At 37.4% G+C, this 27,762-nt stretch overlaps 1 protein-coding gene across 1 annotated transcript in view; it reads left to right on the top strand.

Annotated features, from left to right (window-relative positions):
- Nucleotides 1-23,078, top strand: part of FANCC (Fanconi anemia, complementation group C) — an 84,546-nt gene extending 61,468 nt beyond the window's left edge. The window contains exons 9-15 of the mRNA XM_009328134.1: nucleotides 4,152-4,204; nucleotides 7,214-7,313; nucleotides 12,064-12,139; nucleotides 12,906-12,987; nucleotides 16,755-16,926; nucleotides 19,810-20,010; nucleotides 22,436-23,078. Of these exons, the coding sequence (XP_009326409.1) occupies nucleotides 4,152-4,204; nucleotides 7,214-7,313; nucleotides 12,064-12,139; nucleotides 12,906-12,987; nucleotides 16,755-16,926; nucleotides 19,810-20,010; nucleotides 22,436-22,579 (828 nt within the window). The 3' untranslated portion in view covers nucleotides 22,580-23,078. The remainder of the gene's footprint in view (nucleotides 1-4,151; nucleotides 4,205-7,213; nucleotides 7,314-12,063; nucleotides 12,140-12,905; nucleotides 12,988-16,754; nucleotides 16,927-19,809; nucleotides 20,011-22,435) is intronic.
- Nucleotides 23,079-27,762: the final 4,684 nt, after the last annotated feature.

Below are 27,762 nucleotides of genomic sequence, written 5' to 3'. Positions count from 1 at the left end.
TTATCTAAACAAAATATCTTGATACAGCAACCAAACTGTACATAACCCTCATAGAGATCTGTGGTACCCAGATAGTTGTAAACCACCATGCTTCTATTATGAACGAACCTTGATATGCAATACTCTTGTATTTTAATTCCAAGAGTAATTGTAGTGTGATGGTCCACTAACTTGTGTTTTATATGGTATGCCATTAGGTTTGTGGTTTTGGGGCTAAACTGGAATTAATATTGGAAATTCTATAGTTATTCAGAAGTAATAAAAACAAATTAAGTGACCATCACAAATGGTCTTTTAGCTTCTTCAGAATTTGGTTGGTGAGTCGATGTCTTCCTTTCTCAAGTAACTTTAAGGATTGTATGTGTGCATTAACAACTTAAATTTAAATAAATACACATACTAGAATTTTATGCTTTACCAGAAATGGATAGATATGTATATAAACAGATTTTTAAAGCATGTAAAAAAAGATGTGAATGAATCAGTGTCAATTATAGTTTGTGTTCAGTTCTTAGATAACTTTCCAAAGTGGTTTTATTTCTTTAAAAGTTATGTTGCAAGAAAACTGCAATAGTTTGAGAGGGCTTAAAATTTGTCGGCTCCTCCTTTATAAACCATCTGTTATTGCTGCGTTTTGTTTTTCCACCTTGTCAGCTTTCCCAAGGCCAGCCCAGAATTGAAATTATGTGGCGCTCTAGCTGTGGGGTCTCCCTTGCTGTTATTTTCACTTCAGCATTACAGAGGAAATACAGTTTTAGTGGGTGATATGGCGACTCCTGTATTGCCTGACAGGATACCAAGCTGGAGACTGCTCTGGTTCCCATGCCCTTCCATTGCCCTCTTGCTATGTCTTATCCCCAAGTTTTGGGTCCAGCTGGATCCACACTCACCTTTCATTGGGAGCTGTGCCAATAAAATAGGCATTAACGAGGGAGGGAGAAGGAAGGATAGAGAGAGAAAATGAGGAGCTTTTTTTCTTGCAATACATTCCAGCTAAGTTACAACTAGTTCCCTCTGTATTGCCTGTCTTCAAAACCTATGTTGTTATGGTAAATTTTTTGAAATAGTGCTCACTAATTTATTCATAATGTTGATGAATTCAGGAGCTTTTTAAACCTCTGTAAAAAGATGCTTGTGCTTTCAAAATAAGTGTATGCTTCAAAATAAAAATACATTCGGCACTTGATATAAGAAAAAAATTGTGTCATTTCTCATTTTTAATTGGTAAATCTAAAATTCAGAAATAGAGGTAAATATACAATTTGGAAATACAGACAACATTGGAAATACAGCAGTGTAGCAGTTTCTTAAAGCTAGACGTGTTTAACTGTAGAAGTGTTGTGTGCAATTAATTGCCTGTGAGTCTCGAAGTCAAGAGAACTGGTATTTGCAGTGTTACCATCTCAAATCTGTTGCTGTGTGATCCTGGGCACAATTTGTTTCCCTGTTTATTCTTTCTTGCAGTTGTTACAGAGCATTCTAGGATGTGAATAAATGCAGTATATGGTTATTAGTCTGTTCCTTTTTGTACCATTTACTTGCATCCTGTAGATACAAATGTTTTTTTCTTACTTCTTTACTCAGTTCTGGCTTTGTATTATAAATTGGTTGGTTAGGATTCTTCTTTCTGATAATATAGATGCAAAAGTAGTGTGGTTCTGTAGAACTTGTGTGTGTAATACTTTGTTACAGTATATTTTTTCCTATTTTATTTCTTTCAAAAATCCCAGTGGTTTTGTGTGGGTTTTTTTTCTGAAGAGGCATACATTCTTAGCATATGTAGTCATGATATCACACATGGAGCTCCAGTCCCCTGTGTTCGGATCTTTTTGGTTTTGTGTGTGTTGTGCCATATTTATTGTGCATGTTCTAAAGGTGATGGAACAAGCTTCTGGTTAAACAGCATGTTTGGATTTCTGAGCTTTCTGTGAAAAGTATTGCGTAGTCATAGACAAGATTATTGAAATGTAAAATGCCTTTTTATTTTGAAAAAATAAGGAGATAATGTCAACAACATGAAAACCCTATGAGAATCCCTACTGAAATTGACAATCCCTCCCAAACTCCAGAATTGCTGCTGGCTGCAGCAGAATTGTGCTGCCTGCTCTAGGCCTGCTACACAGCAGGCATATCTTCAAATTGCCTTGAAGACTTTCATGCTATCACAGCATTCTTTGAGTGCATGCAAATTAATTCCATACAGTCCATTGATCAGAATCTTGTGGAAGTAGGTAACAGTGGTGGGGTTTCAGGTTTTTTTTTTGTTTCCCTTTCGAATACCAGTGATGAAATTCATATTGATTTCAGTCATGTAGATTAGATACTAGGAGCTATTAATTGTGGTTTGTTGTAGTGAGTACTGAAGATTGCTGCTGTCTGGCAGGAAAGGGTGGAGAGTTTTTCATTGTTGCATACAGCACATTTATTTTGGTCTTGTTCAAAAGAACTATGATTTGATCTTGATATGTATGCCAATGTGCTGATGTACCCTTTCTAGTTTATACTCAACCTGTCTTAAGCAACAGTGTGTTGGTACGTCATCATAGAAGTATGTGTGCAAAGGTATGTAGAGTATCTGAAAAGACAGTGGAGAAATGGCTGAATTCAACCATTTAGCCCAGAGGACTGTAAAATACACTTCTCACTTTCCACTGTTTTCACAGAATTGCAGAATGGTTAGGGTTGGAAGGTGCCTCTGGAGGTCGTCTAGTCCAAGTTTTCCTTTAAAAAAAGAAAGAGATGAACGTGTCTCCTTTTTTGTCTCGTCCAGCCAGTTTTTTTTCTTCCTCTAGCGGTGGAAGTTTGGAGACCAGCCCTGCAACAAGCTGCATGCTGTTCTTCACACGTCCAAACAACCGGCTGTAAATACTCTCGAACACTAGATGGCACACGTTCAATAGGACAACTGAGCTACAGCCATGTGACAAAGAGAAAGTGTGGTAAAACATGAAAATGAGGTGCCACCTAATATTTCCAGTATGGTGAAGACAGCTGTGAGAAACAAAGAGCTTTTCTAGACAGTTTGTATTAAAGGTTGTCTCTTTATTTTCCGAGATTATCAGATAGGGATCATATAGAGTAAAGTCCTCATTCTGCCCGTGTGCAACTAAAAAGAAAAACATTCTATTCTACTCGGTACTTTTTTGGCTTGAAACAAGTGCATAAAAGTTTTCTTTGGAATAGTGCATCAGGCACATAAAGCTGTTACAATAAATGCCATTTATAAAAGCTATTCCTTCCATGCATCCTGAGGTTTATGGAATACATTTTGTTGAACATGCATTACTCCAGATTGTTCAAGCACTATATTCTCATCAAATCTTCAGGTGCTAACTTCAGAAACACAAAGTGTGAGTTTGTTTTTTAACTTAAGCAAATATACTTTGGGGAATATGAAGTAGTTATTTATTCCTGGTGCTCTATAAAAGCCTAATAAATCTTAGAGTTTAAGAATGTGGGATTAGGAAGTGGTGTGTTTACTAGTGCATATTTAATATAAAAACTTCCTTAAAACAGTCTTTTGTGTGGTAGCATGATAAAAAGCTTCACTAGTTTTAAAAAAAATACATTTTGGTGCACTGAGTTATTTAGCTTGTACTAGCAACTCTGAAATTCACAGAAGAAGGTAATACTGTGAAAAAATGTCTTGGGCCAAAATGTGTGCGGTAGTATTAAAGACAAAGGTGATAAAATAAATTTAATTTCTGGAATTTAATTTTGAAGGTGTAGCAAGAATCTCAAAGCACATCCAAAAAGGATTGTCTGTGAAGAGGAGAAAAAAGCTTTTTGTAAATCTGCTCCCTGTCTCTTGCCTCCAGCAACTGCATGCAACAACCTGTTCTTTCTATCTGCCACCTTTAGTACTTTTAGTGATTGTTGTCATAAACAATTTGGGATCCCAGGTGTTTGCATTTATCAGCTGATTAGCCTGCTTGGTATCGCTGTGGATCTCCTTCCATGGCTTTGATGTAGTTATTTTGAAGAACCTAATCCTGAGAAAATCTGAGGGTTTAGTAGGAGTTGATCTGAGATTTACAGTTTAATAATTACAGTGTAATAGCATCCATGAGTTAAGCTGTAAATTATACAGTGGCAGCTGTTTGAGTTGTTTCTTATTAATGACTAATTTTCTTTCATTTGTTTATCAACAGCCACAAGCAGCAAGCCATCCTGCCATTTTCAGAATTGTTAATGAAATTTTCAAGTAAGTTTTGAAATTATAGTGGGAGGTGTTTCAAATTGTCAGTTTATATGTTGAGGTTTTCTTCATGAGAAGGAGGAGTATAATAATCCAGGATGTATTATAATTTCAGGATGTCTTTTTCTTTAGCTGTATGCCATAGTATCCCCTTCTGCATAATATACTACAAATAATGAAAAATGTTAAAAATCTTGTGAACTTTACATGAAATTTACATTATAATAATCATTGATACAGTTGATTACATTGTATTTTAGCCTTTAAAATTTATAATTTATTTTTTACTTCAGTAGAGATTTGTGACTGAAATATGATTTTGAGGGGAAAATTATAAATGGCTTGGCCTGTGCCAGCATGAAGGTGGAATTTAGCTAAAACATTTTCAATCACCAGTGTAGCCTCTTTTACATTATGTTAATAGTCTTCATTGATTGATATCAGATATGCTCTTAATGGCATTAAACTATTGATCTGCCATAATGAGTTTGGCTTTGAATGCATTTAAGATTATTTTGAAGCAATATATATTGTTTACCACATGGGGGCTTCCAGTCCTTTGTACTCAGTTTTCAGTGGCTTTTTCTCTTCACTTCACTTGACTTATTATTTTATCATTCTTTTTAAGTAGATCTACTGCCAGAGTTACCAGTGTTACAGTTTTGATACAGCAGTAATGTATTTGGTGACTGACATTCTTTGTTCATCAAGTGTTTTCCTTTTTAAGAAAAAGGGGCTCCCAGGTGCATGTGTTTGGGGGCATTTGTGTGTCTGTGCATGTTTAGGTTTGTGCAGGCACTAACAGAAGAGTCTTTGCTGTAGAAACTGTAGGCTGCTGTACTGTGAGAGTGGAACCACTCGACAGCTATTGCTATGGCAGTCCTTTCTGTTGCTGTGGTCCTGTGTCTGAGCATAGCTAGCGTTTTCTGAATAGTTGAGACCAGTCACTTCTCCAAAGCAAAATGCACTCGAAAATTGATGTGACTTCAACAGACCTGTACTAATGTCTTAGGCTGGAGGCAGTATATTGTGATGGTTTAGGGACACAAAATTTGTTCAAGCTTCTTCGCTTATTTAGGGTCATGTTATATAAAACATTTTCTAAAAATAACATGAGATGACATAACTCTTTTGCACCCTTTCCATTTGGTAGACAGTAGAAATGCATGAGATGCTGTTTATCGGATAATACAGGACTTTGTTCAGGAGAGTATTTCCTAAGAAAACTTTGCACTTGTATTAATGTTCCAAATCATCTTAGAAATTCATCATGTTTTCCTGTTGCTCAGCCTACATTGTCTGCTCCTCTCCTTTGCTTTGCATTGTTTCTATTTAGTATGCTTCTTCCTCTACATTGTTGGTATTAAACCCTTAATATGTTTTAAAAATACTATGTTTCAGGTCCTCTTGGGATTAAGTGAAGCTATATATGTTAGCTGGCTTTTGCAGACGGCTTGGTTTTTGCAGCTTTGTGTTCATTTTTGTTGTACTTCTCTGACATCCTTCCAAATATTATGAAGTGGTGTGCAGACATTAAGATACTATTCCAGATGTAGTCATGTGTGAGATTTTAGAGAGCTGCTGATAAAGAACTTGTACTTTATTGCTTGGAAGTTGTGTTATGTTTCTACATGTGGCAGAAAACTCCTTTTATTTTAGGGGTTAATAATCTGTTAGAAGCACAGATCTAAGCATTGTATTTCTTTCAGGAATAACTGTTCCTGCTATTTGCATGCTTTTTATTGAGGTTGATTGTGCTAAATTGTTTTATCTCGGTGATATTAACTTGGGTTTGTATTTCCCAAGTAGAAGCATATTTTGTTGCTATGTGCAGCTATACAGAAGTCCACACACCTAGACTCTCTTGAGTGTCTGTGTACTATTTCTTGTGTTTATATTAGTGATTATATGTCACTGTAGTTTTGTGAAATTTCTCTGTTACAGTAACATGTTAGCTGTTTTTATCTCTTAGATCATTATAGAAAGAACGAAACAATTCTCTAGTAAAAAACTTATATATCAGTGGCAGCTTATTTTGAACATTTTTTCTTCTTACTATTACATGTCTTTCAAATAAGAGAATGAAAATTACGCTTTGCTGCCCATATGTTTTTCTGCTGCATTTGCTTGAGGTTACATTATGCCCTATGGAAGGCCAGTTAAAGCGTTCGCTTTCCTGAACATCCAGAGTGAATTTTATGATTTCACCACTGAAAGCACATTGGAATGCATTGGTCCCTAATTAAATCTACAGCAATTACTGATCTAAAGTATGCCTTTGGTATACACTCGTTTCTGTTTGTGCTTCTCATTCATTGTTTAATGATCACTAAGGAGTCATAGCGATGGAACAGCAGCTGTATTATTTAAGTTCAGTTTCTTTGTGTAGTTTTTTAAATACGTAACTTTTAAATTTGGTCAACAGCTTTCGTCTGCTTGTTTCCCTGGATCCAGTTAGGAGTGTTATATTTAACAGTTTAAGACAAGATTTTTTTTTTTTTTTAATTTTTTTTTCCCCTCCAGGTACCATATTGGAGGAGATTGTACTAGACTGTACTTTCTCTCTAATTTGAGGTGGCCTAATTTGGATGCAGTCCCACAAAGCACTAAAGTATGCTTAACTGTAAGCATGGGAGTAGTTGCTCTGAACCCAGTAAGACTGCTCAGGTGCCAAATTTGCCTAATAAAGTTGTGGTAGTCTCTTTTAATTTTACACTTTTTTCCCCTATTGGTAGGGTAAATTATGTGTGTCTGCATGTATATTGCATATGCTTACTGAATGTAGTTTATTTGTAGGAGTTGCATACTTTTTTTTGAAGTAAAAATAAAATTAAAATAAAAAAGCCTGCAAAGTTAGTATTTCTATCAGTTTCCACACTGCCATAATGAGCTCAGACACAGCTTGAATCTACAGCATACAAAGAATGTACCTTTTCTTTCTTCATTTCAATTAACAGTGGTGTGATGGGCAGACTAATTATCTACTCTGTCATAATCTAACTTTCCAATGCTTAGGAACGCACTGCTGGAAACTGATGGAACTCCAGAAGTTATGACCACAATACAGGTGTTTACACAGCTCTTCCTTCAGGCTCATCAGAATGAAAACAAGCAGGTTAGTCCAGATCTATTTCTTAATGTTTCTTTTCAGTGAGAAGGTATGAAATTTCACAAGAAAAGAACAATTCTACTATTAAGAATGGTGATGGAATATAATGTGCTGATTAATAGCATCTCTCTACAGCTGTATATACATGCCAAAGTTCAGTTCAAATATTTTCACCTGTGAATAAAATTATAGTGTGAAACCAATATGTAAGAGCAATTTACCTGACTTTACCCTGGAGTAATCCTGCAACCTAAACTGTGATTTTCACAGGGGCGGTTCCTCTGGTGCTGAAGGTTCTGCCTGTATAGTGAACATGATCATGATCATCCATCTTTGATAGAAAGGATGAAAAACTTCAGATGTGTTTTTCTTTTGCAGTAGCAGGATTTCTGATAATAAATGAAACAGAGATAATAGCCCCATCCCCATTCCCCCAAATAATTGTAAGTAGGACACCAAATAGTCAGATTTGTCTGTTCAAAAGGTAGAAGACACAGAATACATACTGGTTTCAGTTTCTGGTCTTCAACAGTGGCCTCAGGAATTTTTCCTCAGTCCAAGGCTTCAAATTTCCCAGCTTAGTGTCTCTTCTTCTGCATAGATTTTTATACAGGTCTTACTGAACTGAATTAAGTAGAATGACTTTTGTATGTATTAATTTAAACGAGCAGGATCAGTTTCTTATTTTTAAATTTCGAAATGGAGATACGAAAAAGTCTTATCTTGTTTATAGGTTGCAAACTTCTTTTCGGATTCCCAAATCACACTGTCATTTCACATCCTGACCATTTTGTTTGGTTGTTTAACTCCAATTCATATGATGTAAATTTGGAGAGTATCCTATCATTTAATAGCTTTCACTTTAGACTTTCCAGTTCCAGTGTCTTTGAGTTTTGCATCTTTTTGGGGAGATGGTAGTTAAGAAAATTTTGGGACTTCCTGGAACTTGTGATGTACTGGCAGTACGTCACTAGTACAGTCACTAGCAGTGTGATTGAATCTGTCTTCTAGCTTCAGGCAATATGAATCAAGGATGAAACTGCAGCTGTTTTGCTTAATATATAGGTGCTGCGCATGTTACTTTTATGCCACTCTGCCTACATGGCAGCAGCACACTGTGTAGCCCCAGGTGGGGGTGACTGGGTGGAGAACGCAAGTAAAGATCCCACACCCATGAGACACCCAAGAGCTAATCCTGTTGTGCAGGTGATGCATTTGCTCCAGGGTGAAAGTCCTTCACTTGCTGGCATTGTGACATGGACTATTGCCCACTTTTTTGAAGTAGTTTTAAATGTTAAGCTTCCTCTATTTAACTTGTATACAGTTTAATTCATGGGGTTCTAATTAAGGTATTATCTTAAATATTAGAATTTAAAACCCCTTGTTTCACAGTTTATGAATCAACCATAATGTTAACTAACAGTTGGCATACAAAAATGCAGGCACAGACTGCTTCCTAAACTTTGTTTAAATCAGATCATATTTTTTTGCCATACCAATATTACATATATTCATAAGGCACCCATCTTTTAGGTATCTGGATGCCCTTGACAGGACATAATGTGCTCCATTAACATTTCACAGAGGAATGGTAAAACCGTTAATGACAGAGGATGAAGAGGGTTCTGGCTGGGTCATCTGAGACCTTAGGAATTTATAGTACAGTTAATTAAAAAAGGCTAGACAAACAGATGTGTCCACAAAATTTTCAAAAGAACCAGGTCATGTCTGGCAGTTGCACAGGTTTGCAAGGTAGGAGGAGAACAATTCTCTGTGTGCAGTGTGGCAGCTGTCAGAAATAGCTGTCTTTTCTAATAACTTTGCAGACCATTTAGAGAGAACAAGGTTTGGCAGAAAAAACCTGAAGAGTGTGAAAAAACACTGCTACAGGGTTTAGGAATAGTCTTGTTTCCTCTATGTTTTGGGAGACTGAAAAATGTATAAATGGAACATGGAGTTTAAACCTACTTAGGAAAAAAGACCAGTTGTGTAGTCATTGAATAAGAAATTTAAGAATGGGTGTACTGAGATCACTGTTGGGATAATCTTTTCCATGTTTTGTACAAGCAGATTTTCTTGTAAATTTGTGATGGTAGTGAAAGCTGACCTAAGGATATTTGGGTCACGTTACTTGTAAATTTATGAACTTAAAGTACATGTTTTTATTTGATGGAAATTATAATTTCTTCCAGGATTATTTTCCCTTGATCATTTCAGAATTGTCAGTCATTTTCACCCGGGAATTTTGTTTTAAATAGCTGCATAAATATTTTAAGCCAGTGTTCAACTTTTATTTCCTGTTATACATCATGGCAATTATTATAACCAGCCACATCCAAACTCTTTCTGTCTCTTTGTACCTTGTTTTGCACTTTGTGATGACTTACGTAAGGAAGGAACTGCCTAACATACTGTGTTTTTATGCTAGGAAGCAAACATTTTTTGCTTTGCTTAAACAATATGCTGAAAACTGGTTTTCACTTACTTTACAATACTGTTTTCACATGTAACTCATGCTGTGGGTTGTCTTGGCTACTACTAACTGTGTCAAGGGCTCCTTTTTCATGGGGATTTTTGGTGCAAGCTAATTGGCTACATGCATACTTTAGTATAGGGATTATTAATTTTTAATGAACATAATTCCACTTGACAAGTAGACTTTTAGAGTCTTACCATACCAGTGATACCTAGACTGTCTGAGAATACTGTATATATTAGTGTGCTGTAATTTCAATTAACTGTTGTTTACAGAACAAAAAAATTAGTAGAGAGAGAATGTTTCATTCCATTTGTTTATAAGATGCATGCATGTATATACCACAAGAAATGAGTTACTAAATATGGTCTTCATTGGATTTAGAAATTTATCGCATTTTATAGAGTCTGTATTCCCAGTCTGTGTTTCAAGAGACGATCTATTTGCTAAATAGTCTCTTATTCCTAAAGAAAGGAGACAGAAGAGTTCTAAGGTCATTGGTATGGAGATTTGAAGACTGAAATGACAGAATCATAGAGCGGTTGTGGTTGGAAGGGACCTCTGGAGGTCATCTTGTCCAACACCCCAGCTCAAGCAAGGCCACCTAGAACCAGTTGCCCACGACCATGTCCAGTTGGCTTTTGAATATCTCCAAGGACTGAGACTCTACAACCCCTCTGGGCAACCTGTGCCAGTGCTCTGTCACCCTCACAGTGTGTTTAAAAAAAAAAAAAAAAAAAAAAAAGTTTTCTGATATTCAGATGGAACCTCCTGTGTTTCAGTTTGTGCCCATTGCCTCTGGTCCTGTTACTGGGCACCACTGAAGAGAGCCTAGCTCCATCTTCTTTGCACCCTCCCTTCAGGTATTTATATACATTGATAAGATCCCCCTTGAGCCTTCTCTTCTCCAGGCTCTCTCAGCCTTTCCTCACAGGAGAGATGCTCCAGTCCCTTAATCATCCTTGTGGCCCTTTGTTGAAGTCTCTCCAGTATGTCCATGTCTCTCTTGTACTAAGGAGCCTAGAACCGGACATAGTACTCCAGGTTTGGCTGCTGGAGTTGGCTACTCACCAGTGCTGAGGAAAGGGGAAGGATCACCTCCCTCAACCTGCTGGCAATCCTTTGCCTAATGCAGCTCAAGGTACCATTCGCTGCCTTTGCGGCAAGGGCACATTGCTGGCTTAGGTTCAATTTGGTGTCCACCATGACCCCCAGGTTCTTTTCTGCAAAACTGCTTTCCAACTGGTTGGCTGCCATCATGTACTGGTGCCTGGGGTTGTTCCTTCCCAGGTGCAAGACTTCACACTTTCTCCTTGCTGAACCTCATGAGGTTTCTGTCAGTCCATTTCTCCAGCCTGTCAACGTTCCTCTGGATGGCAGCATGACTCTCTGGCTTATCAGCCACTTCTTCCGGTTTTGTGTCATCAGCAAACTTGCTGAGGGAAGTCTCTGCCTCATTGTCCAGATCGTTAATGAAGATGTTCAACAGGACAGGACGCAGTATTGACCCTGGGGTACACCATTAGTTACTGGCCTCCAGCTAGACTTTGTGCCACTGATCACCACCCTCTGGGCCTGGCCATTCAGCCAGTTTTCAATCCACCTCAAAGGGAGTTCAAATTGCACTTGCACATGCATGCTACACATTAGAGGTGCCTGTAGTAGATGTTTGCAGAACAAAAAGATTAAAGGTATGCTGCTGCTAGTCTCAATTACACAAGGAGCAGTGTTCACTGTATACAAATTGCACGTACCCAGATAGAGGACAAGTCTGTTATCTATGACTACCTTACCATGTGCTGAATCAGATTCTAAGAATTTTAGGTTTCCATTTTTTGAACATAAGGCAATAATCTACATCACACCCTCAGATTTTGTAGATGGTATTACTTCTTAGTTTAATATGACCCGTGAACCTGTTTACACTGGAAAATTAATTTAAACTAATTAGTGTCTCTTTTAACCTCTGCATATTAAGAGTGAAGACTTTTGTGATTACAGGGAAAAAGCCTAAGAATATTAAGATGTAATTTTCTTCATACTCTGAATCTTTTTTAATGCGTGTATTTTAAAAATCCATAAATAATTACTTTTTCTAAGCAAGCTTTTCCTAAATATCCCCCTTCTTTCTTTATGCAAAATCCTGAAATTAAGTGTAGAGTTTTTGTGTTCTCTTCTTCAGTCTGTATTGTTAATTACTACCTTAGATGAGATTGTTCACTGTGGGTTTGTTTTGAAAACTGACCAGAAAGCTCTTAAAATAATGATTTTGTATCTTAGCATAAATTTCCACTGAAGGCCTACTTCCCTCACCATCACCAGCCTCTTGTCACAGCTTTACTCAGATGTCCTTTTGGTAAGTTTCTTCATGAAATATTTGCAGCATTAGCCAACCTGCATGATCTGTATATGTCTTAAAATAACTTTAAAAGTGATGAAGACAAAATTTTGCCATTTCCTAAATAGGGTGTGTTGACTTAGCAATGTTAATAATACTCTTTTAATGTTTTGTTTTGCAGGAACATCCAATTCTTATATAACAATAATACAGGTGTAATTTTAAAGAAAACTAAACCAGAAGTGAATAACAAAGAAAGAGTGCATAATTTTGTAGGAATGAAAGTTACCGAGATTGTAAAAATACTGTTGTCATTATGAAATTTTTCGCATGTATATTACAAGAATAGCCTTGCCATTTGTCTCTGAAGCTTGAATTTTGCTGATCTTTTAGATTGCAAACCTAATATTTTTAGTCAGGTTTCCCATTTTTATAGATCAAGAAACCACTGCTCAATATGGTACAGTTTTTCATGTGCAATAATTTCAGCTCAGTACAAGAGCCTCTGGGAATGTTACTCCACTGATTATATATTTAATATTGAGGTAGCATTTACACAAGGGTACATCGGCCTCATTTGAATATTCCTAGCTGTACTTCCTCACATGCATTTGTCAATGAATTGTTCTAAGAAACACAGTAATTTTGGTATTGTTGAAAATTGGGAAATTTTAAAATGAAATTTTAAATGCTTTGTGATAACTGAATAAAGTTGCACAAATTTTAATGCTAACTTAATATGGTTAATTTCACTGTTCTGTTTATTTTCATCCTCCCTCCTCAGAACTGCCAACTACACAGTGGTCTCAACATTTGAAACACATTTCGGATATGCTCAAAGCATTAGTAGAAGATACAAACATTAGGTAAGCAGTATTATATTTTCTAACTTTTTGTCCTTTGCATATGTTACTTTGTAAAAAGTCATGTCATTTCAAGTCTTTAGTGGCTACATTTCACCATTTTCTTATTATTCTCTAAATAGAGCTTTGTTTTAAAGAATAGGACTTAGATTACTTACTGAACCTGAACTTTGTAGCACCTATAGACCTGATCAGTAAGTCTCTGAGTAAACAAAGTCTTGTCATTCTTTTCATTTCAGCAAATAGCTAGTTGTATAACAGAAATGCTTACTTGCCTATTCTCCCATTTCTCCCCCAAAACTTTTAAAACTGATTCTGAACTGAATGACAAGAGAACTCTTTCAACCAGAAAAGCAGCTAGTATTGGAAAGAGCCTGTTGTGAGCGGTACTGTTTTATGGAGGAGATTGTATTGGCTTTCTGCAGGCTTGTGCAAACATCCAAACTTCAAACTTCTTGATTTTTTTTTTCATAAAGATATGACTGCTAGACTGCAGTATCATTGTTTGTTATATTACTCTTTGAGCTGACACCCCATGTTTCTGACCTGTTGCCCTTAGCTTTTTTGGTCTAAATAGTTACTATAATGAATGATAGTGTTTGTCGACGTGAATTCTGCTTTGGTAGTAGATGCTATAGGACTATATGAAAAAAATGAAAAAAGATACATCTCTTATCTGTTGCTGCCCTGTAATTCTTTCTTATCAAGTGAGTGATGAGACCTGACTCACCTAGAGCTTGGGTATGAATGAGTCTGCTTAGATCTGCTCCGAGAGTGAGCTTTCCAAAGAACATTGAACAGCTTTTAAATTCAAAGAAAGCAATTTAATTTTGATTTAAAACCTGAAATATTTCAATAGAAACATGGAATGCGTAGGCCAGATAGACGTGCAAAACAAGATACTCAACTGTCCCCCTGTCTCCTGGAAGGCAGATACTTTCATCCGTGCTTGGTTTCAGTTAACCCGTGGAGGCTTTTGTTTTTGTTGTTGAGTGGCAGAAAAAAGCTTTTTGCTGTTCATTCTGAGGCCGGGCTGTCTGCTGGCAGCTTCTCACTTTCTGTACGAGACAAAGTTCAGTGCTATGTCTCGCCTGTTCATCCCTGAAGTCTGTCAAACCTTTCTGCCCTTGGGAGTGTGACCAGTAGCTGACCCTGGCTTCTTAAAGAAACACATAACTCAAACTTAGAACAAACAAATATCATCCATCATAATGTGTTACAATAATAGAAGCACGTCTGTTCTCCTTTTGTTGCCTAGTCCTTTCTTGGCTTATATTGTCTTTTTCCCCCTTTGCTTTGATAGTACACTAATTTGAATAGTATTGTACTTGCCAGAATATCCTCTTACTTCCTTTAGAAATTGTGCAACGATTATGTTTTCTACCAAACCCCTCTCAGTTACAGAGAAAATGGATCCGGCTTAAGTTTTTAAATACTAATATCCATGAGGAAACTGTATTCGATTTTCTTTTATTCCTTTATTCCTGACTCTCCATCTTTTCTACTTCATAAGATTAACAGAGGAGCAAAAAATACTACTATACAGCATATCCTCTTGCTTCTTATAGTCAGTGCTCTCTGTTTATATAGCTTGTTTTTCCATGGTTTTATTTTACACCAAATGTAAGTCTTACAGCAAGGTGCTTTCTGTGTACTTCTAATACAGATTGCTTCTGTATCTTCATTATTTATTATTACATGTAGTCATCTCAGTGAACAGTAAATATTATGTGACATTTTAAACCAGAAATCAACCGATGTACATTTTGCGGGGGAAAGTCCCAGAAAAAGTGAAGGGCCACTTTTGGCAATGACAGTGGAGCAGTTGACATAGGTGCCACTACAGAGCGGGTAGGAACAGCAGTGGGTACAGAAGTGACTCCATGATTCCAAACCGGGTACTGTGATGGTACAGGAAAGTTAAGGTGAGTTGTGAGTGCAGTGGTATCTAGGCTCTCTAGGCAAGAATGAAATTCTGTTCTGCTAAGCACCTGTTAAAATTAGTTTAATGCTTAAAGTTTAAGGACCTGTATTTACACATTGAGCTATGAACACTTCCAGTTGTAAATACTATCAATATTACCCCAAGTATAGTTATCTGTTCTCAGTAATTAACTTTTAATTAAATTCAATCTTTGATTGTACATCACTGGGTTTCAGAGCTAGCCTCTCCACTTACATTGTCACAGCATTGAATTATAATCAGATAAGTAGATTATTTTGCTGAGGGGAGGGCCGTTGTCCTAGATCACTATCACCTTTGTTTTTTCAAAGGTTTTTAAGTTGCATTTCCAGATTCTAGTATCTTCAAAGACTTTACCAATGCTGATCCTGTTCCTTTAGCTAAGGAATTTTAGTCTCAGATTTTGTCACATCTCTAGTTCCCTGCAGTCTGAGCCAGGCTGCTGCCCCTCCAAAAGCTGTGCAATATCAACAATGGTGACTTTTATAGCAGTCACCTCAGTACTCTATTTTCTGTCTATGACTCTATGTCACTCTATGTCAACCTCTTACATCTGATGTCAGTGATCATGTTTATCCAAAAATACTGTTGTGGTGGATTTGTGTGCTAGTAATAGGATTTTGAGACCCTGAGATTCTGTGGCCTATAGACAATATCATTTACGGGATCAATAATTTCTGGGACACCTGTAGACAACGTCAGTCACCAGTATACTCCAGACATAGAATACTATCTGCACACATCACACATCTGTAAAACTGTGTCGCCCACCTCTTCAGAACGTCTTAAAGATAAAGCAGTTTATTCCAACTTGAATTGTAAAGATTGTAAAGACCTTGTCACATTCCCCAGATGACGTGATGGTATCAGACAACTTAACTTCTGAAATTTCTGAGATCTCTTGGAGTTTCCTGGGAAGGGTGGCACAGCAGCTCTTGGAGTCCCCAGGCATAGAACATAAGAAAAACCTCTAATTCTTCAAACTTTTGCCAAACTTAATAGGAATAATTGTTCCTGGTTCTTAATCTCCTTCCAGCTGTCCTTCTGTCTGTCCTTCCTTCCACACTCAGTTTGACCTTTTGCTTCAGAGGCGCCTACCATTACTTTGCATCTACCCATTATTTCTCTTCTCTTTAGTCTTAACTTTAGAAGAGTACATGTGAGAAAGTGTAGAGATGAGCTGTGGTCCATTCTCACTTTTCTTTTTCTTACTGCAGAAACCCAGTTGTAAATACCTTCAAAATTTTCATTAAAGAGGACCTGAATTTTAAGAATCAGAAGATGAATATCCTTAAAAACTTTGTATTTAGTCCATCTAAATGTATTTGCTCATGAGTTACCAAAAAACATGTGCCTCATGAATTACGAAAAAACAGAAAATATCCCTGGAAAGCAACAGAGAGAAACTGGAAGACAATATAGGGCAACAGTATGTTAGAATACAACACTTGAGATATGATTTAAAATTTTGAAAATCCTTCAACTGGGGAGTATAAATGATAAGGTTTAATTTTATGATATATATTTTAATACATAGTATCTTGTCACAGTTTATTAGAAACTGGTGTTATGGATAGACTTTTCTACTGACAAAGTTAATTTGCTAGTAGCACTGGGTATGTCTTATTTGATTGTGACTGCAGGTAATAGAGTAGTACATGGATGTATGCTTAGCAGGTAAGGCACTACCTGTTGAAGAGTAGTTCAACGATTTTTATTTTCATGCCAGGACCCTTTGCAATTAACTTAAGACATTTAAAAATGTTAAATAACAAGAAATACTTATTGTGTCTTTGTTATTTTCCAGTTCTCTTGCTGACCTTTTTGAAATCTGGTTTTTGGTTGCTCGTTTTGGAGAATGGCTGGATATTGCGGCAGAACAATTACTGAAGGCTGCTGTAGAACCAGATGCTTTGCTGTGGCTGCTGGCATTTTACTACTGTCCTCAGAATGAAAATCAACAGAGGACTCAAACAATGGTGGGTAATGTAGCGATAGTAAGCAGCAATAAGCAGCAACAGTCTGCTTATGTCTTACTGCTATAAAACAAACAGTGCACACCAGAAAAATGAAAGGTCTACAATGGAGAAGGTTTTGGCTTTACAAGGTCTCAGTGGAGAGAGTTGAAAGATAATTTTTGTGGATTTTCTTGGTGACATTTAGAAAACATTTTTCTTCTTTACAGTATATTATATAGATTAGCACCTTGAGTTTCTTTTGGATAACATGGGTGCTTTTAGTCACAAGTAAAACTACTCTAGGAATGGTATTTTTTAAATCACTGTTGCAGAATTCAGCATTCCTGTGTTATGGCATCTTCTGAGAAGGAAACACAAGAGAAATCAAACAGCAGTCGAAGCAGTAAAGATCCTTACCAGACACAGCCCTAGTACTAACCTTGCCCATCTATTCTGATTTCTCTTATGTATCTTTACTGATTTTTGGCATGTATGAGATTGTAACAAGTATGTTATATTTCCACATGCTAGGTTTCTAACAGAAGGAAGTAGTGTTCTAACCTCACGCACTGTACTGCATGAAGAGTGCTCTGTGTCTATGTATGCATGCAAATACATGAAAGCCTTTAATTTAGACCTATTAACGCAAGTTTGAACTAGCCCAAGCAATCTGATCTACAAAGCCCAGATTCAAAATCTGGCTGTAGCATCTCTAGTTTTCCTTTCCGAGTAATCCATTTGAAAATGGATTCTGTTTGATCTAAAAATGCAGCTCAGTACACCACTCTAGTAAAACATCATGCTTTCATTTTACATCTAATGGTCCATGAACCAACAACGGTGTGTTCTGCAATGTTTTATTTCCTTCTCTTCCCCTCCTGCCGCCCAGATCGCACTACAAACGCAAGCTCACATCCCAATCACTTTTAAATTTTTTTTCTCTTTAATTTCTTATAGTCTAGGAGCAGGGGTGGGGTGTTGGCTGAGCAGAGTTAGGTTAGAGCTACAGTGAAGTAAAGAAACCAGGGTTGGTTTTAGAATGCAGTTTTGGGAAAGAAGGCAATACCCAAGCAATAAACATGAGTGAATGAAACTGAAGGACTATAGGTGCAGATCTATGTATGGAACATTGTTCTAACTCCAGCACCATAGAATGAAATCGCATTGTCCCATTTATAAAATCATCTCCCTGTGTGTCCCCTATTCTATCAGTTTGTTATTCTGTGCTAATGTATGACAAACTTCAGTGAGAAAAAAGCTTTTCCACTGACAGCCCACACAGTATACTCATCTGTTCCCAGAGGTCTAATATTTCAGTTCGTTATGATTCTTTTCTTTAGTTTACTTCAAGTAAGACTTCCCCCCCCCAGGTCAGGCTACTTCAGAAGCATTCCCACAGTTCATGCAAAGCTTCTGCCTTTAGTTAGATATTTGCTTTTTCTTTTAATTTGTCCTTTGGCAGGTTAGCTCTCAGCTCTTTCAAATGGAGTGGTTTCCTCCTCAATCCCTTCACCTCTCCCCAGTTACAGATTAAGATGGGATGGGAACTTCTGGCAGATGCCAAACTGGAGGACTTTTCATTCAGCTTATTTTTGTGTGGAAGGGCATGCACTCATGACTTAAGATTTTGTCTTCCTGCTACTTACTTAGGTAGCAGCTTATTTATCAGCAAGAGTGGAATACATAGGGTTAAAATGGTTTAAAGAAGAAAAAGGCTACTTTTGCTGTTCACTAGACTTCACTCATAAGTGCAGGACTGAATATTCTACTCAATATTTATTCATTTGTTGGAGTCCTTTCATACCTTTAGACTCTGAAACATTGGAGGAACAAAACTTGGAGGTTGGTCATAGTAACTTTGGCACTGAGTCTCCTAGTCTACGTGAGCTCATGGAGCAGGGCCTGCTACTATCAATCTCCAGTCTGTGGCACATGGGATGGAGGCACACCAAGAGTAGGATGCACAGAGGGATAAAGAATCTTGAAGAATTCCAGTTACCTTTCTTTAGGTTGTGGTATCATTTGTTGCCTCACATGTAATTGTGGACATAATTCAAGAATAGCAGCTTTTTCAGACTATTGTATGTGGAATTGTTAATAGGGCAGGGATGAGAAAAGCAAGGTGAGGTAAATGACTGAAACAAATTGGCCTAATGAGCATGGTTGAGAAACAGGTGTCCTTTTCCATTGCGTCTGCAGTGGTATATTTTTCCATTGTTCCTGCACTTACTCATTTGGGTTTTTTCTACCAGTTTGTTTGGTTTATTTTTAATATAGTGAACAGAATTATTGTTAGGATTTTTTGCAATAGTTGCTTATAGTTCTTTTTCCATTATGTAGGTGCCAAAATCTTCTCTTTTCTACTCCCAGCAAAAATTAGTTTTTATTGGCTAACTCAAAAGGTACAACCATAAGTTGCAAACAACACAGGAAGAAGGAAAAAACTGCATTCTTACCAGAAGATTTTATCAGCCGAGGTCAGGTTGCATGGGGATTTAATTGATTTGTGGCAGCAATACTGAAATGAGCCCTTGAGGAGCCTCTGTTCTTTTTCCCACAATGCAGAAATCTGACCATGTTCTACTGAGGGACTTTCTCCATTTCCTTTTATTATTAAAAAAGGTCAAATCCTGGCTTGATGCCCTGCCTGCTTAGTTTGCAAGACCAAAGAAAGTTAAAAAATCCATTCTGTCCACCTCTCTGTGTGTGAATCAGTGTAAAAGAAATGTGTACAGCCCTTCCTTCCCTGTTGTCCCTGCTGCTTAAATTCAAACTCTTTTCATTTTTGGGTAGTTTCTGCCAAGGATTCAGTTTCCTGTTAGTGAATAAATCCAAAGGAAAAATACCATAGGTATGACCTTTACTCTTCTCTGATACTGCATCCTTTGAAATTGTTTCCTGCAGGTAGAAGCTCAAACAGTCTACAATCATCTAATGATGCTCTTCAGCTGTACAGTCCTTTCTGTCAAAGATCTGGAGGCTGCTGTACACAGTATAATGGATATAGAGCAGTGTTGTAACCAGCATCTTATAACACATCTTCTTACCAACTTTTTGCTCTTTTCTTCTGGTGGACATATGATCGCCCAGGAATTTATTTACCATGTAAGTGTTTCTTCCTTTTTTTCAGTTTAAGTACAAAAAATTTTTTTTACTATTTTGGATTAGTCTATCCCCACTATAAGGGACGAGGTCCGAGTGACTGTGCTGTGAGCACAGACAATGCCCCAGGAGAAAGCTCCAGAAGCCAGCCATGGGGAGGGGCCAGTGTCACTCTCCTTGACTGACTAATGTCTCAACCACTCCTGAAACCGGGGTGAGAGAAGATTCTAGAAACCTTGGACTGGGCCAATAAATAAGGGCGCACACGAGCCTCCTCGGGGCGCTCTCCACACTAACACCCCCCATTGGCAGGTCCGACACTGGATCCAGAATTGGTGATCGTGCGCTCTCGCCCGCTCCGCCCCCCCCCCCCCCCCTTCTCGTTCTTTGCCCTTGATGCTGCTAAGTACCGTAAGGCCTACCTCAACTTCTCATAAAGCCGCTTAGCTTATGTGACATATTAATACACAGAGGGTTGATGTTTATAGAGTGTTCGTTCCATTAAAGTTGATGTTCGTGTATGGACCTTGAGTGTTATCTCACCTTAATCCACACCGAGGGGATCTGCGGACCTTAGTCACTCTCCCCTTCTCGTAGGTGGGACATGACACCTCTTAATAAAGAAAATACATAACAGAGAATTAAAGAAGATAATGACTACAGCACCTATACCTAACCAGCTACATATCCATTTCAGCTACAGACAAAATAGTTTCCTTCTTGACACTTCTTGACAAGATCTCACTGAAGAGGCTGCTGTCCTGACTATACAGCTGCAGAAAGAAATAGTTACAGTAGTAGCTTGCAGTTAAGGGATACCTACAGTTCATTTACACGTGGCATAATTAGCACGTGCAAATATTTTGCTTTTCCCAGTTATAAATCACTCCCTTAATTATCCAGCTGCTGCAGAGATGATGGAACTGTCTTCTCTCTGTTTTCCATTATGTAAAACAGCCAGTTACTAAGTGTTAGCATTGATGAGGCAGAAGCTTGGTGCTTTAGCAAAGCCAGAGAGGAAAATGGTGTAATAATTGAGAGAAAAAAAGAAGGAAGACCTGAGACAGTGTCACTTAGCATGTGAAAAAAGCTGAAGAGGAGTAAAATGTTGGAAGCGTGCCACAATCTCTTGCTATTGTTGATGAGAGCCTGCAGGTATGTTGGTGCAAATAGTATAATGTGTTTGTGTCTCTCAAGATAAATAGTGCTATGTCAGTATGAGATTAGGAATTTATTCCTCTCTAACTATAAAACCATACTCTTTTAAGAAGTACAAGCCTCCTGTGCAAGCAGATCTAGGGCCAGTGTGTGGTTTTAGCACTTCAAAAGTTTTTTTTCCTTTCAGCAGCAGTGTGCTCTTCCATCTGTAGAGGATATATGGCATGTATAAGGAGATCTTATGACACAGGGAACTGGAAACCTATTTTGGTGGTTATTCCTTCTGGCTGACTAAACAAACAGGCATAAGAAGGACTAAGATATTTCTAGCATTTTAGATGTAAGTTCACAAATTATCAATTTCTTCTTGGCATAAGAATGTAATGATAAAATTAAGAGGGGTTGTATGCATTTTTACAGTCTGCTGTTTTTAGTATTTCTCTTTTGAGGAGCGTGGCTGTTGAGCAGTGATGCTGTAATATACTAGTCTGCTGCTTTAAACCTCTTCAGGAAGACCAAAGGCAATTTCTTGTTTCTTTATAGAAAGCAATGTAACTAACTTTCAAAACACTGAGTATTCCCCAGTGCAGGGTGGTCATGAGCTGTTGTAGGCCAGAGTATGTTGGTCTGATTAATTTTGACTGTATCTGTGTAATCATTAATGTGTAGCTAGGATCTCCATGTGATCTGAAAAGGCCTGAAGACAATATATGAAAGGCAGAATGGTGTGGAACCAAATTGGGAGGCATGGCAGTGGTTTTAGTTAGCATAGTAAACTTTGGGATTAACACAGCAGATAACGTGGAGTAAAGTCCCTCCTGATCTGCAAAAATTGCAGCGTAGGGTCTTTTCCTGGTATTTTGTCATCTTTTGGGGAAGGGATTTATTTTTACTTTTGAAAGCTTTATAGACTTGAATTGTCTCCCCAGACCCACCCAAAACCTTCATGTGCTTTTAGTTGTTTTCTAAGATGACTTCTAGATGGTTACACTGTCTGTCCATTTGTGTTTCCTTTAAAAACTTTTTGACCTCTTGATTTGTTTCACTTAAATTTGAGAGAACAGTAGAAATGTCGAAGTTGCTCAGTTCCGCCAAGATGTGTGAAAAGAGACACCGTTGCTTTTCAAAAGAAGTTGCTTTTGAACTCAGAGCATCTCGCGTGTTCAGTGGTGAGGGACAAATCTGTGGTTTTGTTGCAAATATTAAGGGAGAATTCTTAGTACTTAGCAACATAATTGCATTATTTCCCATCTTCTCTGTTTGCTTTCAGATTACTGAGACAACTGATACAAGCAAAGAAGTTTGTAGCCTTCTTATCCGTACTGCATACAGAATTAACCGTAATGGAGAAGAAAACCAAAGGACTGTGAAGCTGCTGAATGAACTTCTTCAAAAACTAACATTGAAAGTTTAGATTTTTAATGTAATCTGTTTGTCAAGCCAACAAATCAGATCTTTATCCAGGTGTCAAGACTTTCATTAACGTCTTGCACTGCAGCTTACCAAGGGTAGAAAAATATCTACTTAAGCATATCCCACAACTTTGTATTCCCTCCTATGTATTTGAAAAGAATGCTTTATATTTGAAAAGAATCCTTTGTTTGGAAATGTTAACCTTTTAGAACATAACAGTAAATATTAAAGATGGTTGAAAATTTTGTTCTGAGCACCTTGTTTAACAAGAGACCTACGTCATTAAAAGCAGTTCACTCATCTCCTTGTTGTTTATCTGTCTGAGATCAGTTTTTCTCCAAAATTACCCATGGTTTTATTAGCAAATCATATCCAATTGCTTGGTGGGTAAGTTGTTCCTAAAACGTTTTGTTCTATAATTCTGCTTTTATGAAACTAACGATGATCTCAAGTGAGAGTTAGTGATTCATGGTGAATGCACACTATGTTCTCAGGAAATCAACAATGTTTCCTGAACTCTTAGTTCTTTTTGAAAATGTTTCCAAAATGAAACTCCTCTCAGATTTGCTAAATGATTTTTTCCAGTACTGCAGCTTTCACAGGACAGTGTTCCCTGCAAAGTACTATACCAATAGCTGGTCTCTGTCAACATATACTGCGGGTAGAAGGTTGCTTGCAGTACAGCCTATTTTCAGTGTGCCATGACTGATGCTATTGTTTATTCGTTTAAGAAATCTTTTTTTCATTCAGACAAAACAGGGCAAGCACAACATAGGCATAAGGAAACTTTCCAGTTTGAGGGCCAAATTTCCTAAAAAGAGCATATGGTTGCAACTCATCTCCTTCCTTTTTGTGTCCAGAGGTCGTTTGCTTGCTTCTTTGTTTAGGTTTTTTGTCTCATGCAAAGAGCGTGGACAGGGAGCAATGGCTTACTGCTTTACCCTTAGGAAAGTATTTGTCCCAAGAAGTTTTGTGAAACTGTTTCCAGCTTAACTAGAAAAATAAGCATGGAGAATAGTAATGGCAGAGGATCTTAACACTTTTCAGTAATTTCTTCTCATGTATTACCTAGCTTTAATGTCAACACTTGTGCTATGTTCAAAGATGGTACTTGGAATACTATCCTTGCATATAAAATCAGAGGCATGTATCTTAAATTAACACAGCTTTCTGAATGTAGCATTTGTTTTTGAGCAAGGGAAAAGAAAAACAATGTACTTCGTGTCCCTTGGCTGTAGGAAGTGGAAGGATATTTTCTGTAATGCTGTTGACTGATTTCTTACAATTTTGTTCCCAGTGAGTCATATTAGACCAAATTACAGTAATTACATGTCCTCTCAGTCTGTTAATGTTTGTAATATTTGATTCCAGCATATGAAGAAGTAGTAAATACGGAATGTATGTCTGTGAAGAAAGTTGGGGTTTTTTTTTCCTCTTTTTGGATTAAAAATATTTCTGAATGAAAAATCAGAAAGACATATGTTGCAATTTTTCAGTTGTTGGTAGCCACACGTATCTAAAAAAGCAAAATCAAGCAACCCAGTTTTCTATTCCCTGAATATCATACCTGAAAAGCATGGGATTAAACTGAATTATTTGTTGATCACAAACTCTGAGGTATTTGTCTAGTGGGAACACATGTGGAGTGCTCTACCTAGAATGATAAATAATCTAACATTTGTCTCCAAAGGAAGAATGATTTTTTTTTTTTTGGCTTTAATTTCTAATCCAGTTGTTGGATGTGAGATTCTTTGGTTGTCCTTAAATTCTCTTCATATTACAACTACATGTAATTTTAACTACTTAAAAGAAAGATTAGCAAAGAGTTGTAATATATGATTCTTGCAGATTTGTTAGGTGAATGATACATACATATATCTATGTGTATTACAGTTGTTGGAGATTAATTTGTAACAGTCCTTTCACAGTGCAGTCTTTTTTTCCCATCAACAAAGCACGTGAAAATTCTTCTAACTTTCTTAAACAAAATCAATATCCTGTAAATAGTGATAAGTCGATTCAAGCAGGAAGGAAAAGTGCAGTAAAGGCAGAAAGATAAAATTAGTAGTGAATTGGTACATTTTTGTTTGGCTTTTTAAGAAATACTGCATGATTTAAATATTAGAAGGAGGGTTTGCTCATTTCAGGAGGCTTTAAGGAAGAAACCTAGTTGATGCTAGCTGTAACTTTTGAAAGATACATCTGTACTGGCATTCTTTTTGCTTTATTTAGCATAGTTGTTTAAACCTTTGGTATTTCTTTTTCCTTGCTCTTTCACAGTGCTTGAATTATGATCTAACTTTGATATAAACCATGATTTTGTGGCATGTTGAAGCTACTTTTGTTAGTTTGCCAGTGGAAGGCAACAGTGTGATTTGGTAGATGTAATGGAATATTTTTCATATGGTGGCTCCTGCATTATCCATCTAATATGCGTCTTCTCCTCTGTAATCGCTGCTTTCTGGAAAAGTTCTTTGGAGCCTTCAGCGCTGTACTCTTATGCAGAACCAGCCAACGAGTCCTGAAATCAGGCTTCAAGTAGCTTGTTCCCTTCCCTCCAGTCTCCATGTCAGCACACACCCTAATCCTGGATATTACACTGAATACAGAGAGCTTTTAAAAATCTTTCTGCTTCAAGGAGTTGTTTTGAATAAGAATACAAACAATCAATTTGACTTGTTTGTTGATGTTGCTTCTTTCCAATCTAAGACTGCTAAGTTACAAGTTTTTGAATTCTGCAAGCTTTCCAGCATGGGGCTGGGTGGTTTCTGTGGATTTTTTCCAGAAAAAAAGCCACTTTTGTGGCTTTCATTCAACCAAGATCTTAGTACAGTACATATACAAACCAGAATACATTTTATCTTGTGAGATATGGTAGGAACAGGTATGTTACCAGGTATTGCAATTTAGCTGACCACCAGTAATATGTTAATCTGTTACTTCTGGGAGTTGTGATCAGTTTTCATACTTGCAGCATTGTAAGTGCAAAGAGGTGCTAATAGAAAGTCTGACTGAAGATGCAAGTGAGTTAATACTAGTTTTGGTAAGTTAGAGTTCATGCCATGGTGGTATGTGTTTGGCTTGGTTTTGGTTTTGGGGGGTTACAATAAAAAAAAAATTCTGAAGCTTTATACAAGTTTAGGATGAAATATCTAGCAAAAATGACTTGCAATTATTAAACCAAACACTACTAAAACAGGTTTACTCAATTTCTTTGCTGTATTATCCAATGACAGAATAAAATGCTAATGTTCTGTGTGAATGAATAATGTCGTGCTAATTACAATGCAGGTTTTCTTGTGATATAAGAAGGGTGTATGAAGGTGAGAAACTCTGACACTGAAGTGCAGCTTTCTATTAGACCCAAGTTTGAAAAGTCAAAACCTGGAATGTTATGGGAGGAGTCCTCCACCAGAGCACCAAGCATGTTTCTGAATACGTGGTTTTATACTTTCGAGATAGTCTGCAATGGCTTTGTTATGCAATCAGCATGTTTTGCTGGGCAACACCAGAAGTTAAACCAATGTAGCTGGTGAATTAGCTGGTCCTAGAGGCAGCCCTCTAGCACTTAATTCATAGCAGTTTTCACATGTGGGCCTGTTTAAGTCCTCCTACCTCTGTCAAGTTTTTCTTACTTGTGATACAATTTTTCCTTAAGTGCTCGCCTGGATTTAAAGGATATGCTCATGGTAGCCATTTCATTTGCTGCCTTAGCAGAGAGTAGCTTATTCTGGGAATTTGCTGTTAGGTGGTCTGTTCACTAGTGAATGCCAAAAAGGAGTTTCCCTTGCTTGCATTGGCCATCTTCCTTTAACCAGCTGTCTGGCTGCTGGAAAGAAATAAACCTCATGAGCCCCTTCTGCTGGCTTAAGTGTACTCATAGTGACTGGGTCCTTTTAGCAGCCAAGAGCCAGCTAGGGATAGGTATTGGATTGCCATCAGCCACTGAAACAAAAATTTGAAATGTCAGCTGGCTGTAGCAGAGTTCTAGCAATATCGTTAGTAGGCATGGATTGTGCCTTATTTTGTATTTTATATTCTTGCATGTGTGTGAAGGGAGAGAGGGTGCGAAGGAAGAAAAAACCCAGCATGTTGAAACTCAGTTGCGGAAATGAAGCTTGTGATTTTTTTAACTCAATTTAATTGTAGTACTGATAGGATTAGGAAATAACAATTCCATATAAGGCTAACTAACCTGAACATCAACAAGTAGCAGAAAAAAACCAGCAATACTATGTCTTTAATAGGTCTGTACATTTAACTAACTTTCTATCTCTTAACAAATCTTGCTACTTTAAAAGCATGTTTCATAACTCTTCTGTATTATGTCAGAGCATAGACTCATTTCATAAAAAAGCAGCCCCTCAGGAACAATGATCCTCTCTTCTCTATTATTTGAACAAAAATGTTAGGCCCATGAACTTTTGCAGATGCATATTGCCATCTTGAAAAGAACACATTTTTACACATTCTTGACCATAATGAAGAGTTCCACGCAGTTATCCACATTCTGAATTACACTGTCCTTGAGATTTCCCACACGTATATGCCAAATCAGCCTGTATATACAGTTTATTCACTCCTTGCTGTTTTGATTTTATTTCTTAGCTTATGGGTTTATTTTGAGGCTCCCAAAACAGGTGCATGCAATATGTCATTTGCATGCTACTGTTAAAAGTTCCTTTAATATTTCACGTATGAGAAAGCAGCTTTTCTTTGTTTTGACTATCGGTGCTGTAACTTCTGTGTATAAGTAAGTTGTCTAAAGATAGGACTTCCCTTTTTTTTTTTTTTTATTCCAAACTAACTTCTAATAGTAGCTGAAGATACGAATTTCCCATCTGTATTATTCCCTGTAGAGACTACCAGTGTTTATGATAGAATAGAATGGTTTGGGTTGGAAGGGACCTTAAAGATCATCTAGTTCCAACCCCTTGCCATGGGCAGGGACGTCTTCCACCAGACCAGGTTGCTCAAAGCCTCATCCAGCCTCACCTTGAGGCTGTTCCAGTGGCTCGCCACCCTCAGAGTGAAGGATTTCTTCTTTATATCTAATCTAAATCTGCCCTCTTTCAGTTTAAAGCCATTACCCCTTGTCCTGTCACTACATGCTGTCGTGGTTTAAAACCTCATTTGGCAACTAAGCACCACGCAGCCGCTTGCTCACCCCCCCCCACCCCGTGG

This window comes from Pygoscelis adeliae, unplaced genomic scaffold, assembly GCF_000699105.1.
Source record: "Pygoscelis adeliae isolate BGI_AS28 unplaced genomic scaffold, ASM69910v1 Scaffold45, whole genome shotgun sequence".
Classification (NCBI taxonomy): Eukaryota; Metazoa; Chordata; class Aves; order Sphenisciformes; family Spheniscidae; genus Pygoscelis; species Pygoscelis adeliae.
Note: the sequence above shows the minus strand (reverse complement) of the source record. Positions and strands in the feature narration are given on the sequence as shown.